The 14,981-nt window shown below is 40.7% G+C and overlaps 1 protein-coding gene and 1 long non-coding RNA gene across 2 annotated transcripts; one reads left to right on the top strand and one right to left on the bottom strand.

Annotated features, from left to right (window-relative positions):
* Positions 1-2,443: 2,443 nt before the first annotated feature.
* LOC115176020 (protein Bouncer-like) lies at positions 2,444-7,068 on the bottom strand. The gene is made up of 3 exons (XM_029735741.1): positions 6,757-7,068; positions 3,404-3,514; positions 2,444-3,175 (listed from the first exon to the last, which is right to left on the bottom strand). Exons 1-3 carry the CDS (start codon positions 6,806-6,808, stop codon positions 2,958-2,960), a joined length of 381 nt encoding a protein of 126 aa, XP_029591601.1. The 5' UTR covers positions 6,809-7,068; the 3' UTR covers positions 2,444-2,957.
* Positions 7,069-7,241: 173 nt separating this feature from the next.
* On the top strand, positions 7,242-7,440 carry LOC115176021 (uncharacterized). The gene is made up of 2 exons (XR_003872140.1): positions 7,242-7,311; positions 7,394-7,440. It is a non-coding gene; the product is annotated as an uncharacterized LOC115176021 (long non-coding RNA).
* Positions 7,441-14,981: the final 7,541 nt, after the last annotated feature.

Here is a 14,981-nt window from a genome sequence, read left to right as displayed (position 1 = left end):
CAGACTCTCTCCATGCAGAAACACTGTTTGATTTTGGTTGTGGCAATTTTGTGTCCAGTTTGTTTGTTTGCTTGCTTTGGCATCATTCAACTCTCCTCATTATCACATCTATGTACGCAACCAGTCACTTACGCTACTGATTACTGACTACACACACCATTGTTAATTGTATATAGGTTACCTCAGTTAATAAATATATTTTTGTTATTCCTTATCTCCATGTTGTCTCCCTTTTTGTTACGGGCTTCGAGCCGGTTCCTGACAAGAGTGGCCAGATGGAAGCCACCCCTCAGTCAAAGCTACAGGACAGCCCGCTTGGAGTTTGCCAAAAGGCACCTAAGGACTCTCAGACCATGAGAAACCAGATTCTCCGGTCTGATGAAACCAAGATTGAACTCTTTGGCCTGAATGCCAAGCGTCACGTCTGGAGGAAACCTGGCACCATCCCTACGGTGAAGCATGGTGATGACAGCATCATGCTGTGGGGATGTTTTTCAGCGGCAGGGAATGGGAGACTAGTCATGATCGAGTCGAAGATGAAAAGAGCAAAGTTCAGATAGATCCTTGAGGAAAATCTGCTCCAAAGCGCTCAGGACCTCTGAATGGGGGCGAAGTTTCACCTTCTAACAGGACAATGACTCTAAGCAAACAGGTTGCTTTTTAAAGATGTCTATAAATGTACACGTTTTGTGCTCTTGTAGGAAGCAATCACTCCCCTATTGCTGACTACAAATTATATTTAACTGGGCTAATAACTCACTAATTAGCATAGGATATTAACAAAATGTGCACACCTTGCTACATGCAGCTCTCGCTATGATCTCAAAACAAGCACATCTACTCATGACCGCTCATGCTGTAAACACAGTTCAGTTCAAAGTAAATGGAACAGATCTATATATGGAAATGGTCTACCTGCATATAGGCCCACTGCAGCTCTGGCTTGATTTTGCCGCACTGGTCAGTGTAGAGTACATGGAGAGTAAAGAAATAGAATTCTACTCTGATGCGTTCTGCCTACAACAACATCTCATGCATTGTTTGTTTTGTATAGTAAGTATTGCATAGTTCGTTTTGTTTTGGTATGTTGCATTGAAAGCGGCTAATATTGCGTTGATTCGATCACAATTTCCACAGTAAAGGGAAACATTGATGGTGTTGACTAACAGGGAAAATTTTAGAAAGTTGAGTAAAGTTCAGTCTTGTGCTGCTGATATTTCTTCTGCTCTGCATTTCTGGGGAGCTGGGCGGAGGTCTCAGGCTAATACGCCCACGCACCTTAGAGAGAACATTGCTCATCCTTATACAAAATTAATTCATGATTATCTGTAATCATGGTAGCATCCACATTATTAATGAACACAATACACTAATTCCTATTCATTTCTATTGGGCACAACATACTCCAAAACACAACCAAAACAAACTGCATATGCATCCAACAAGTTAGTAGAGTCACAAGGATGATCTAGTCATTGCGTTCTAGGAATATGGGATCAAATAGGCAACTAAACATTTGACTACTTTAATACACATAAGTGAATTGGCCCAAATACTTATCACCTTCAAATGGTGGGACTAGATACATAAAGTGCTTTCATTTCCAAACGGTAAAACAGATACGTATGAAAATACGCTCAAATAAAAGGTGCCGTTTTGTACTGTCGGCTCATATGAAACATTTGATTTCAAAATCCAGAATGCTGGAGTTTAGAGCCAAATAAAAATGTCTAGCTTCACTGTCCAAACACATATGTAGGGGAGTGTACCATAATCCCACATCAACAATTTATAGCCTTAGAAAATACAATCACAGAGTACAGAATTTGCGATGAAACCTTAAATCATCAAAACTCATCAAATCACAACCTATTACTGTGTCTGTCTTTAAATATTGCCATAGCAACAAATTATCTGATAGGATTTACCCACTGTTATGAAGACCACCAGGACAGTTAGCCCTATCAAAATGTTAGCCTTCATCTTCTTGTAGGAGGGTAGTGTTTGATATTTTCAATAAGAGTCGTAGGCCTAATCCCTAATGAATGAGTCTTGCTCAAAATGTGCTCACTTAGAGCATGGGTTCCCAAACCTTTTCACTCGGGGCCCCCCTTCCAGCTTTGGGACAATCCCCCCCCCCCCTGTGAAAATTGAGCTCCTTTGAAAAAAAATTATAAATGTGTAATTTGTTGGGGGGGGGGCTACATTTTGAGAACCACTGACTTAGAGCATGCTGAGGAAAGATTACTAATAAATGAATGTGGGAAATTCCAGTTTCCTGCTAAGTGGGTCGTACATGATAGGAGACTTGATTATAGGTTATTATAATGAAGTGTAACAAGTTTTATTGTCTTCCATGAGGGTGCGAAGAGGATGTTTGTCGGAATAGAAGAGGAAGCAATGCAGACAGTATTTATGTCACATTGGAATGCTCAGTCAAATAGTGAGTTAAAAGTTTTTAGTCTTTATTTTATTATTTGTTCAACCATTTCACACACATAATGTAGTGTCTTATAGTAGTAGATCTTTTTTTAAGTGTAGTATGTTTATTTATTGTACATAGAATACAGAGAAATGTTATCTTTATAAAAGAGTACGGTGTAACATACTCACTGGGGAAAATAAAAAAATTTGCTAGATAATGATAATTGATAGTGACACGAGTGAGAATTTATGCCATTAAAAAGTACTTATGTCACACAGACATGTTCCCAATATAAATACAGTGACATTGAATGAACTGTTCATTACGATGCTATATAGTAGGCTGTTGTTTAGCCTAGAGGTCAAATCAGTTTGAGTTGGAACTTGGAACTAAAGTTTAGTGAAACTAGCCTGAATAAACATTGCGGTCTTTCCCAGAATAAAACCAGTTTTAGTATATTGTGTTTTTTAAGAAGTACAACACACTTCAATGGAAACCTATGGAGGAGGTCTCCTTATTGTGAAGGGTTTGTTTAAGTGAAAGTGCTACAGATGGCCACCAGAGCGGCGCCAAGGGCCACAGTGAGAGGGAGTTGGATGGCTACGGCCCCATTGCACTGGTCGGTGCTGCAGCAGGTCTGTGTGGCGGTGTAGCCGGCTGTCAGGATGCTTCCAGTGGATGTGGTGTTGCATAAAGCTGTGGCCATGCAACCCTTGCGCTTGATATTCAGGATGTTAGTGGCGTTGAACACTGGAAGAAGAAGGAAGAACAATTGTAATTACAGGTAGTTTTTGTTTGGGTAGCACTTTATTTTACAGTACAAAAATTACTAGATATTAACTGATAAATGACATTCTGAAATGGGAATTACACAGTAATTATCTAAGACTTACACAGTAATAACCTAGAATTACACAGTAACTCAATGACCTATTTTTATTGTAGCTTTCTACTTGGACGAAACGACAGGGTCGGTACCTGCTACTGCGGTGAAGCAGTTGGGCTCGGAGGTGCTACATTCTGCAGTTGAACCAATAAAACAAAGGCTGGCCATCCCCACAGAACATGTGTTGCACTTCAGGGACTCGGCTGTGAGATGGAATGAGAGAAAGATAGAGAGACAGAGAGCAAAGTGGAGAGAGAAGAAACAGGAGAGAAACAAATAAGATTGCTGTCATCATGACACTATGTACAAACATACACATCATTTGTTTGTTTTTTCCTTTCTTTGTTCAGTCCAGTCCAGCACAGAAAGAAGAGTGTAAAGCCACATAAATATTAGGTTAATACCTGGAAGTTTAATGAATGAACTGACAGACTCTATTTTGACTACTTTAAATTGTTGATTGCACAACCATACACCCAGAGTGAACTATTCTTGGACTGAAAAACACTTTTAGTGGCGTGTTGTCCTATAAAAGTTCCCATTTGGTGATGTTTGATAGTAGGCAGTGGTGTATAGTACTTAAGAACAAATACTTGAAAGTACTATTTAAGTAGTTTTTTGGGGTATCTGTACTTTAATCTACAATTTATATTTTTGACTTTTACTTTTAATTCACTACACTCCCGAAAAGAAAACAAGGTACTTTTTAAAAATTTTTTTACTCAATACATTTTCCCTGACACCCAAAAGTATGCATTACATTTTGAATGCTTAGCAGGACACGAAAATAGTCCAATTCACACACTAATCAAGAGAACATCCCTGGTCTTCCCTACTGCCTCTGATCTGGCGGACTCAGGAAACACAAATGTTTTTTTTGTGAATTATGTCTGAGTGTTGGAGTGTGCCCCTGACTATCCATAAATATACAGAACAAAAATATAACTGCAACAATTATCAATTTCTATGATTTTACTGAGTTACAGTTCATATAAGGAAATCAGTCAATCTAAATAAATTCATTAGGCCCTAATCTATGGATTTCACATGACTTGGCAGGGGTGCAGCCATGGGTGGGCCTGGGAGGGCATAGGCCCACCCACTGAGGTGCCAGCCCCAGCCAATCAGAATGAGTTTTCCACACAAAAGGGCTTCATTACAGACAGAAATGCTCCTCAGTTTCATCAGCTGTCCATGTGGCTGGTCTCAAACGGTCCTGCAGGTGAAGAACCGAATGTGGATGTCCTGGGCTGGCGTGGTTACGTCTGTGGTTGTGAGGCCGGTTGGACCTACTGCGAAATTCTCTAAAACGAGGTTGCAGGCGACTTATGGTAGAGAAATGAAAATGTAATTCTCTGGCAATTTAATTCAGGTTAACTGAAAAGCAATCTCTTCACTGGAACTCCAGTATTCTCCAACCTGCTTGAAGTTTGTTAACAAAAAATGTAGTTAGGGACCAAAAATCGGGTGGTTACAGCAATGACGCTGTAACCACCACGCCAATAGTGTTAGAGCAAAATGGTACTCAACATCATCTGGATATGTGTGCAACAAAAGTTCAATATTCACCTTCTGCTACAATATCTGTCAATAAATCCAAGGTATACACCACACAGAACGCAATGCTGCAAGGCAAATGCAGCGTTCCATTGGAAATCTTTGTACTTCTGATGTTCCAAAATGCAAATGCACTGTCGGTGTCATCAAGGAGCCAGTGTGAAATAGCAACATATTGCTGATCCCATTTCTCCAGGGGATGTGTCATAACAGTCTACCTGAACACTTCTCCCTTGCTCAAATACAGCTGTGCCTATTCCCGAGATCATTGGCGTGGGAAACTGCAAGTTCGCTGAGCAAGTCTGAGTTATTGAGGATATTTATTTTCATCTTCAACTATAGCGTAATTTCGGATCTGGTCAATATTTTACATATTTTCAGCCAGATCCGAGGTCAGTGGCCACCGGAGTATGAGTGGAGCTGAGCTGGAGCATTGCGAGGAATATAGCATGCCCAATTTGACTGGAGCGCAGAGCAAGATTCCCAAAGGCCGGAGCGTCCGCCTTCTCCGCTCCAGTAGCGCACACTTCATGAGCTCAGGGAATAGCCGGTCCAGCATGCATTTGAAGTCTACTTGTGTGCTGCTATAGCCCCTTGGTTTAGCTATTATCATGGAGTTTGCTAAATATTTTCCTTGCTAAATCAAGGTTACGTACAAAAATGATAACCAAGAGCAAGAGAGGGAGTGCAGTGATGTAGTGTCCACAACTAAAGAATGATTGTGGAATCTGAAAGACACTTATCCCGAAAGCATGATGGTTTACTTACTACGTGCACATGCTAAAAGAAAGAAACCAGGTGGGTAGATAACTAAGTGTGTCATTGTAGCAAAATATTTACTGAAAATCAGATCTCTTCAACGTTTCGTTCATTTTTGTTCTATTATCTATACAATAGGCCATCATTGATTTTGTCCCAATAGGCCTGGCATATTCCCATGTTCAATGAATTTTCCGTTTTGATTGGGTTATTTTGTCTGAAATCCATTAGGCATACCTATTCTCTGCTGTTAGCCTTCTCTCCAGGCACCATCGCATGAGCCTGATGCCACAGACCGGCCAAACTCGTGTTTCTAAAATTGAATTATTAAAATGAATTCAAACTCACTAATATGTCATTTTTCATTTAATTTGTATTTAATTCTAAAGAAATTCAAAGTTAATGTCCCTACCAGCCGATTGTGTCGCACACGCAAACACTTCACACTGTATTTATTTGTAGGCTATAGCTTTAAAAAATATATATAAATAATATAGACTAAATAATTAATTGTCATTCCTTCATAGGCTCCCTGTCTGGATCCTGACCTATTTTGAGTGTTTATATGCTGTAGAATATGACATTTAGCTTATTTGAAATGATGTGCGCTTCTTCCATTCACGTTTTCATTTTGATTAAAATTATTTTCATTCAAATCCATATGGTTTGGTTTCAATAATTCAAAACCAAATGGTAGGTCCAGGTAGTCGCAAAAATAAATGGGTGTTGGTTAAATTGTGATTTTAATGAATGGAGCGAATATGGAGTCACAGTTTTCTTTTCTGTGAGCTAGGACCGGTTTTTAGCTGAGCGGTTGAAGGCTGGTTGGAAAGGATGTCCAAAGCCGTGCGCGAGCACCACCATGAGCGATAAGCGAGATTTCCAACTGCTCAACTCCACTCACATGCAAGCATGATCCAACCCAGCTTGACTTTCTACCCACCCATTCTTCTTTATCTCCAGTCTTCACATTCATGGTCATGATCTCAAACAAATAATCAGTTAAAAACTGTTGTGGATTTTAACGGTCATTTTTTCCAATTTACAAAGAAAGTATTTTTAGAACAAGCCCCAATTTGTCCAATGAATAATAATAATAACCTGCCCAGAGAGAATAAATCCAACTTACCCACAACAAAGAGTCCCACCAGAGCCACACATCCCCACATGAATTTGTTCATCTTGATCCAAGTAGAGGGAAAAATATCAAAGTTCAATAGTGAGTATAATGACTATTGGAATAATGCAAATCAGATAATCCAGAGTCCAAATTGCAACTTAATGAAGTGTAGAGCTGTGTAGAATGAGGAGCACCAACTTGGACACCCACTTATATGCTGAGCGTCTGGTGCTGATGGAGAGGTTGGATACAGGAAGAAAAACAGGGTGTAACAGGTGCGACAGGGTCATATGACACCCGTAAGTGGACAAATTGAGATGTTGATGAGTAGTACGTGAGGAATGGCTGAGTAGGTGGAGAAAAATTTAACTGGTGCTTACTGATCAATGGCAGGGTAGAGAATCAAACAAAGGGAGTATAAGGTCATGTTTGCAACACCTGTACTTACCCAGAGGAGGAAGAGGAGGAGGAGGAGGAGGAGGAGGAGGGAGAGACAAAGACAGAGGAGGAGGATGAGGAGGGAGAGACAATCAGACAAAGACAGTCCGACAGACCGACACCTGTGTGAGTGTAATAATAATAATAATACACTTTCATTTGTATAGCGCTTTTAAATTACAGAGTTTTCTCAAAGCTAGATTCACAGTCCTAACAGATAACGACCCCCTGACGTATATAATGAGGAAACCAAAAGGAAAGAGGAAAAGGTAAACTTGCCGACTTGTGGGATTCAGCGGTCTATGTGATCACTTGGAAAGACCCGTCTGTGCATATCTACAGAGTCGAAGATCCTGCTACCAAGAAGAGTAAGGTAGTTCATTGAAACTTCATACTGCCAGGGAACTTCCTGCCGGTGGGAGAGACAGACGAGATGTCCACAGTAGCCTCTACTGCTTCAGAGGAGGACATAAACGCAGACAGCGGTGACGAAAGACCGGTATTCGATGTGGATGAGGATTCAGAGGATCGAAGGACTGCTGTCTGGATTCTCGAGGGCCAGAACCCTGAGGGGCCCATGGAAGCTGAAGCTCAAAAATCTTTGGGACTGGAAGATGGAGTAAACATGAGAGAAGCTGATCCTTAAAGCCCACGGAAGGACTTGATCTCCGGACAAGCAGCTAGCTCAAGCACAGGAAGCTCCTCAAAGATGATTCAAGTGATCCCTCTGAAGTTGACACAAGTAGAAAAGCAACGTCAGTGAGCAGTCCAGATGGCATCAGCAGTAGAAGTTCATCAGTCAGCGGCTCTGGATGCATAAGATCTACTAAGAAGAGAATGAATAACCAGAGAGACGTAGAGCGCAGAAACAGCCAGACGTCTGAGTTCACTGATACAGTCCTGAGACCCAGTGAAGGCACTTTGAGAACTCAAACTGGAAGAGTTGCGAAGCCGGTCAGAAGACTTTTAGAGTCAATGAGTCAAGTGATTGCTGAGCCGGACAAAAGAGAGCATCTAGCTGCCCTGATTCAAGCCTTATCAACTTTTGTTGAAGTGACAGTACCCCAGTGAAACAGAAGCCAGAGGGTAGATTAAGGAAATGAGAAATACTTTATTAGGGGGTCATACGTTGTATGTATATGGGCATATTTCTACCTGGCAAAGCCTCTTTGGTCTTGGTCAAGGTTACCACTGTGGAGGAAGAACTCTTACCTTATGTCTTAAAGTTTGCTGAAATTATGAAGGGAAGGGGGGGGGTGTGTAGGAGAGTGAAAAATGTTATTCCATCAAACTTCAAATTATTAGAATAGAACATCCTGGTACTACCCGTAGCTCCCGTTCTCCTCAGTCCGAGAAAACACTGAGAGAGAAAGGTATGTGTTGCAGATTACTCCTTTGTAGAAGTCCATAACGTGAAATAAATAAAACATCCCAAGGTTAATGCTGTAGATATTGTTATAAGGGAGTGTGAGACTATTGAAACATGTAACTTTCAGAGTTTTATTGTTGTTATTAATATAGTTTACAGAGTGCTAAAAGTGCTGCTGTTGCTAGCTAGCATGCCTTTCTGTGATGCAGACGATTAGCTGAGCTGCCGACTTGTGCTGGCGTTGCATTATGGGAGATTTTAGTTTTGGCCCTCTAAGGTCTGAATGGGATAGAGGCGATTTCACGTAACTTGTTTGTGTTGCAGTGTTTTTGTACATGAGTTGTTGTATTTTGGTACTGTCAACACTGAAAGCACCTAGCAATGTATTGGGGATGTGAGAGAGGATATGTGTTTTACCTTTCTTCATGCTCCTGTATAGAACAACTTGTCAGATGGTGCATTGGAGACTGATGTGTTCCTGTCCTGTCTTTTCACAATACTATTGCAGATCGACATAAAAGCCAAAAAGACAGCCGTGGTGTCGCTCTTCATTTTTTGGTTCTCCTGTGGTACATATAAAAACCACTACACTTGCTTTTGTGGCACAGTTGATACTGGACAGAAGCTTCAGGATTCTCTGACTGCCGCAGGCTCATTCTGCCTGCCTGTTTCATTACAAATCAAATCAAAGTTTATTTGTCACGTGCGCTGAATACAACAGGTGTAGGCCTTACAGTGAAATGCATACTTACTAACAAACAGTGCAATTTTTATGTAAAAAATAGGTATTTAGGTGAACAATAGATATGTAAAGAAATAAAAAACAACAGTAAAAAGACAGTGAAAAATAACAGTAGTGAGGTACACTGCACCTTTTTACCAATGTAATGACCTCGATAGATCACAGATTAAAGAATTAGAATGTCCAGAACAGAGGATGGAGGTGAATAAACTTGTAATAATCACAACTATATGTATCTCACTGTCAGGATGTTATAGATCTCATTTCTTTCTCTGTCACACGTGCATTTACCAGGCCTGGGATCAATTACTATGTAAGGTTTTTCAATTACATTCAAAGACATTTTGAAGGAATTATTTTGATATTTTTTGTTATATTTGTTTTAAGTACAATCTTAGAAAAAAAGATGCTGTCTACAACCTGAAAGGGTTCTTCGGCTGTCCCCATAGGATAACCCTTTGAAAAACCCTTTTTCTGGTTCAAGTTAGAAGAGCCGCACAATCCAGGAGCTCAGATGCAATAATTTAATAACCTAATAACCAACGTTTCATCAGGGTATAATGACAAACACTGCGGGTCACTAGTTTATATAGTGTCAAAGGACACACACAAGTGTCTGTAATCATGGCCGGTGTGACTTGATATTATTTACAGATTTAAATAGATCATACAAAAAACATGAATGGATAGCATACGATCATAGATACAATTTGGCTACATAGGCCTACAAACATATACAATGAATAACAAAATCACAATAATCACAAGAATGGTATCAGATCAAAGTCTACGTTGAGACTGAAGGAAGCAAGGGTCTTTAAGTAAAAGATCCAGGCAGCCTCTCGTTTTAACAATAAATTGTGTGACGTATTTGATGCCGATATAACGTAGGGACGAAATCGAGACGTTAGCTTCCAAAAAGTGGGTCGCAACTGGGTACATTGAGTTTTGGCACCTACTGGTGCTACGATGCTCTGAGATTCGTACTTTTTATTCGTGCTTTATTTTACCCACATCATTTTTACCACAAGGACAAGTTATAAGATAAATAACTTCCTTAGTGGAGCACGTGATAACACATTTGATTGGGATCTGTTTCCCTGTTTGGGGGTGTTTGAAGGATCTACATTTGTAAGTGCCATTGCATTGAGCACAGCCATTACACTTGTAGTTTCCATCCGGTAGGGGCGCAAATAGATGTTGAGCAGGGCTATTTTGGGGTGGTAAATCAGAGTTTAGCAATTGATCTCTGAGATTTCTGCCCCATGAGAATACGACCAAGGGAGGGTCCGAAAACACATTAACGATACTGTCATCGGATCTTAGAATGTGCCAATGTTTGTGAACGATTCCCTTAATTTGTTCAGGGCACATTGAATAGCAGGTGACATTAGTAAGAATGCTTCTTTTTGCGAGACTGTCCTTGAAAGAGATCACATCTCGATTTGTTTTGAATTTTCTCTATGGCAGTATTAATCTGACCATTTTTTACCACTTCTCCATTAATTTTCTTTGCGTCTCAAACATATTTCTGTCCAAATCTGATTGTTCGGCTGTAGGGCAAACTGTTTTTCAAGGGAAGCGGGTGACAACTATCTGCCCTCAACAAACTGTTACAATCTGTTGATTTTCTGTAAAGGTCAGTGTAAATAGGTCATTGTCCTCACACAAATCAAAAGATCAAGAAAACTGATTTTACATGTGTCAGATTGCATAGTAAATCTCAGATGCTTAGAACAGGCACTGGAAGGTAGTTCCCTGTGGCTCAGTTGGTAGAGCATGGTGTTTGCAACACCAGAGTTGTGGGTTCGATTCCTACGGGGGGCCAGTACAAAAAAAAATGCATGAAATGAAATGTATGTATTCACTACTGTAAATTGCTCTGGATAAGAGTGTCTGCTAAATGACTAAAATGTAAATGTAGTTCATTAGGGTCACGTTGCAGAAGAAAATGTTCCATGGCATCAATACTGCCCTCATGTGGAATATTTGTGTATAATGACTCAACATCAAAAGTAACTAGCAAAGTATTCTCAGGGAGAGGATCAAGAGATTCAATAATAGAGATCATGCTGCTGGTGTCCTTTACAAAGGAGGGGAGCTGTTCTAGTGGTCTAATAAAAAAGTCAACAAAAGGGGCTGTTACTGCATCAATGCCTGCTACAATAGGGCACCCTGGAGGTTTTGTAACATTCTTGTGTAATTTCGGCCAAGTATAGAAAGTGGCAATTTTAGGGTATTGAATAGCGAAAAAGTCGTGTTCTTTTTTGGTGATTTGACCAGAACATAAATACCCATCTTAAAAACCCATCTAGGTGTTCTGAAATTGGGAAGTGGGGTCACTTCTGAGTTTCTTGAAAAAGGTGTTGTCAAGCAGTTGTCTTTGACACTCATTCACATAAGCTGTCCTATCCACGAGTACAACCGACCCACCCTTATCAGCAGGACGGGTAAGGACTGACGTATCGGATTGTAAATCAAGCAAAGCTTGTTTTTAATCTTTAGATAAATTATAGAAATATACACTACCAGTCAAAAGTTTTAGAACACCTATTCATTCAACATTTTTTCTTAATTGTTGTACTATTTTCTACATTGTAGAATAATAGTGAAGATATCAAAACTATGAAATAACACATATGGAATCATGTAGTAACCAAAAAAGGGTTAAAGAAATCAAAATATATTTTAGATTTTAGATTCTTCAAAGTAGCCACCCTTTTCCTTGATAACAGCTTTGCACACTCTTGGCATTCTCTCAACCAGCTTTATGAGGTAGTCACCTGCAATGCATTTCAATTAACAGGTGTGCCTTCTTAAAAGTTAATTTGTGGAATTTCTTTCCTTCTTAATGCGTTTGAGCCAATCAGTTGTGTTGTGACAAGGTAGGGGGAGTATACAGAAGATAGCCCTATTTGGTAAAAGACCAAGTCCATATTATGGCAAGAACAGCTCAAAAAAGCAAGGAGAAATGACAGTCATACATTACTTTAAGACATTAAGGTCAGTCAATACAGAACATTTCAAGAACTTTGAAAGTTTCTTCAAGTGCAGTTGCTAAAACCATCAAGCGCTATGATGAAACTGGAGTTCAGAGTTCAAGTAACTGACACATCTCAACATCAACTGTTCAGAGCATACTTTGTGAATCATACCTTCATGGTCGAATTGCTGGAAAGAAACCAGTACTAAAGGACACCAATAAGAATAAGAGACTTACTTGGGCCAAGAAATATGAGCAATCGACATTAGACCGGTGGAATGGACATTAAACTGGAGTCCAAATTGGATTTTTGTAAGACCGCTGTGTATTTGTGAGATGCGGTGTGGGTGAACGGATGATCTCAGCATGTGTATTTCCCACTGTAAAGCATGGAGGAGGAGGTGTTATGGTGTGGGGGTGCTTTGCTGGTGACACTGTCTGTGATTTATTTAGAATTCAAGGCACACTTAACCAGCATGGCTACCACAGCATTCTGCAGCGATACGCCATCCCATCTGGTTTGGGCTTAGTGGGACTATCATTTGTTTTTCAACAGGTCAATGACCCAACACACCTCCAGGCTGTGTAAGGGCTATTTGACCAAGAAGGAGAGTGATGGAGTGCTGCATCAGATGACCTGGTCTCCACAATCCCCCGACCTCAACTCAATTGAGATGGTTTGGGATGAGTAGGAGCCCAGACTGAAGGAAAAGCAGCCAACAAGTGCTCAGCATATGTGGGAACTCCTTCAAGACTGTTGGAAAAGCATTCCAGGTGAAGCTGGTTGAGAGAATGCCAAGATTGTGCAAAGCTGTTATCAAGGAAAAGGGTGGCTACTTTGAAGAATCTGAAATCTAAAATATATTTTGATTTGTTTAACACTTTTTTGGTTACTACATGATTCCATATGTATTATTTGATAGTTATGATGTCTTCACTATTATTTTACAATGTAGAAAATAGTAAAAATAAAGAAAAACCCTTGAAGGAGTAGGTGTTCTAAAACATTTTACCGGTAGTGTATGTACTCATGTTTGTTCTAAAGGAGATTATCAACATATTTTTCAACAAGTCTGAAATATGTCTCAATAGGGTTATTGCGTTTGGCTGGAGGAACAAAATAACTCTTACTTCTAAAAGGAGTCGGAGTATGTGCTGGTGAGCAGCCTACATGTTCAGTTGAAATATCACGATTAGGTATTCCCTTAAACGGATGTTTCTAAAAAATAAAAACTCAAACATGTCTACCTTAGCATCGAAATTATTGCAGTGATTGTAGGTTTGGTTCCCAAAAGAGTTACACCTGGAACCAAAGGGTTCTTCTATGGGGACAGCCGAATAACCTTTTTTTAAAAAGCGGTGTGGAGTAATCCATCTTCAGTTTTCTCCTGTCATAGCCATTAAACTCTGTAACTGTTTTAAAGTCATCATTGGCCTAATGGTGAAATCCCTTCCTTTTTCTCCGGCAACTGAGTTAGGAAGGACGCCTGTATCTTTGTAGTGACTGGGTGTATTGATACACTATTCAAAGTGTAATTAATAACTTCACCATGCTCAAAGGGATATTAAATATCTGCTTTTTTATTTTTACACATCTACCAATAGCTGCCCTTCTTTGTGAGACCCTGGTCTTTGTGAGACCCCCCCCTTTGCTGCTCTAACAGCCTCCAATCTTCTGGGAAGGCTTTCCACTAGATGTTGGAACAATACTGCAGGGACTTGCTTCCATTCAGCCACAAGAGCATTAGTGACGTCGGGCACTGATGTTGGTTGATTAAGCCTGGCTCGCAGTCAGCATTCCAATTCATTCCAAAGGTGTTCGATGGGGTTGAGGTCAGGGCTCTGTGCAGGCCAGTCAAGTTCTTTCACACTGATCTTGTTAAACCATTTCTGTATGGACCTCGCATTGTGCACGGGGGCACTGTCATGCTGAAACAGGAAAGGGCCATCCACAAACTGTTACCACAATGTTGGAAGTACCGTATCGTCTAGAATGTCATTGTTGTTACATCTGCTCCTGCTACGCCCTCTACTTCTCATCCTGAACCTCCCTAACCTGCCACCACTCCCCCAGTGCTCTCTCTCTCCCCTGCTCTCTCTGTGTGTATGTGATTGTGTGAGTGGAGACAGGTGTGCTGGAAGCAGAGCAGATTCCCACCAGCTGCAACCTGTTCCATAATCAAGAACCCTACAAATACTCAGCCCTGCCACTTCCACGCTGCCAGATCGTAGCCTCTACTCAGTCAGTCTGCAGTTATAGCTGTTAGTTCCTGCATGTGCCTGTTTTCCCTAGCCTCACACTGCTTTTTCTCTCCGCTACAGTCCCGTCTGCTCTGACTCTGGTACCCATCTCCTCAGTCCTGCTTCCCTGCCCTGGATCCTCACTCTAGTGCTTCATTGGATTCCGCTCCATACCTACTTACCCGGTTCCTAATCTCCTTGTCCTCAGCCTCAGTCTGGATTCCCTAGTACCTGCCTGAGATTCCCCTGGACTGCACCCCATCTCCTCTCCTGCTTTTCAATAAATACATTGGTTACCTATCCTTGTCTCTGTCTGAGTCTGCATTTGGGTTCACCTGCTCCGCCCCGCATAACAATTGTATGCTGTAGCGTTAAGATTTCCCTTCACTGGAACTAAGGGACCTAGCTCGAACCATGAAGGAAGCATCCGCCAAACCCAGATTCATCCTTTGGACTGGCAG

The sequence above is a fragment of the Salmo trutta genome, chromosome 36 (assembly GCF_901001165.1).
Source record: "Salmo trutta chromosome 36, fSalTru1.1, whole genome shotgun sequence".
NCBI classification, from domain to species: domain Eukaryota; kingdom Metazoa; phylum Chordata; class Actinopteri; order Salmoniformes; family Salmonidae; genus Salmo; species Salmo trutta.
The sequence above is the reverse complement of the archived record's forward strand: the minus strand, read 5'-3'. Positions and strand labels throughout refer to the sequence as shown.

Excerpts from the sequence above, each read along its gene's own strand:
- LOC115176020 (XM_029735741.1), bottom strand. The coding sequence starts at position 6,808 with ATGAACAAATTCATGTGGGGATGTGTGGCTCTGGTGGGACTCTTTGTT. Across the intron at positions 3,515-6,756 it reads GGTGGGACTCTTTGTTGTGG|CCGAGTCCCTGAAGTGCAAC; the intron begins GTAAGTTGGATT and ends TCCATCTCACAG. Across the intron at positions 3,176-3,403 it reads CTGCTTCACCGCAGTAGCAG|TGTTCAACGCCACTAACATC; the intron begins GTACCGACCCTG and ends TTCTTCTTCCAG.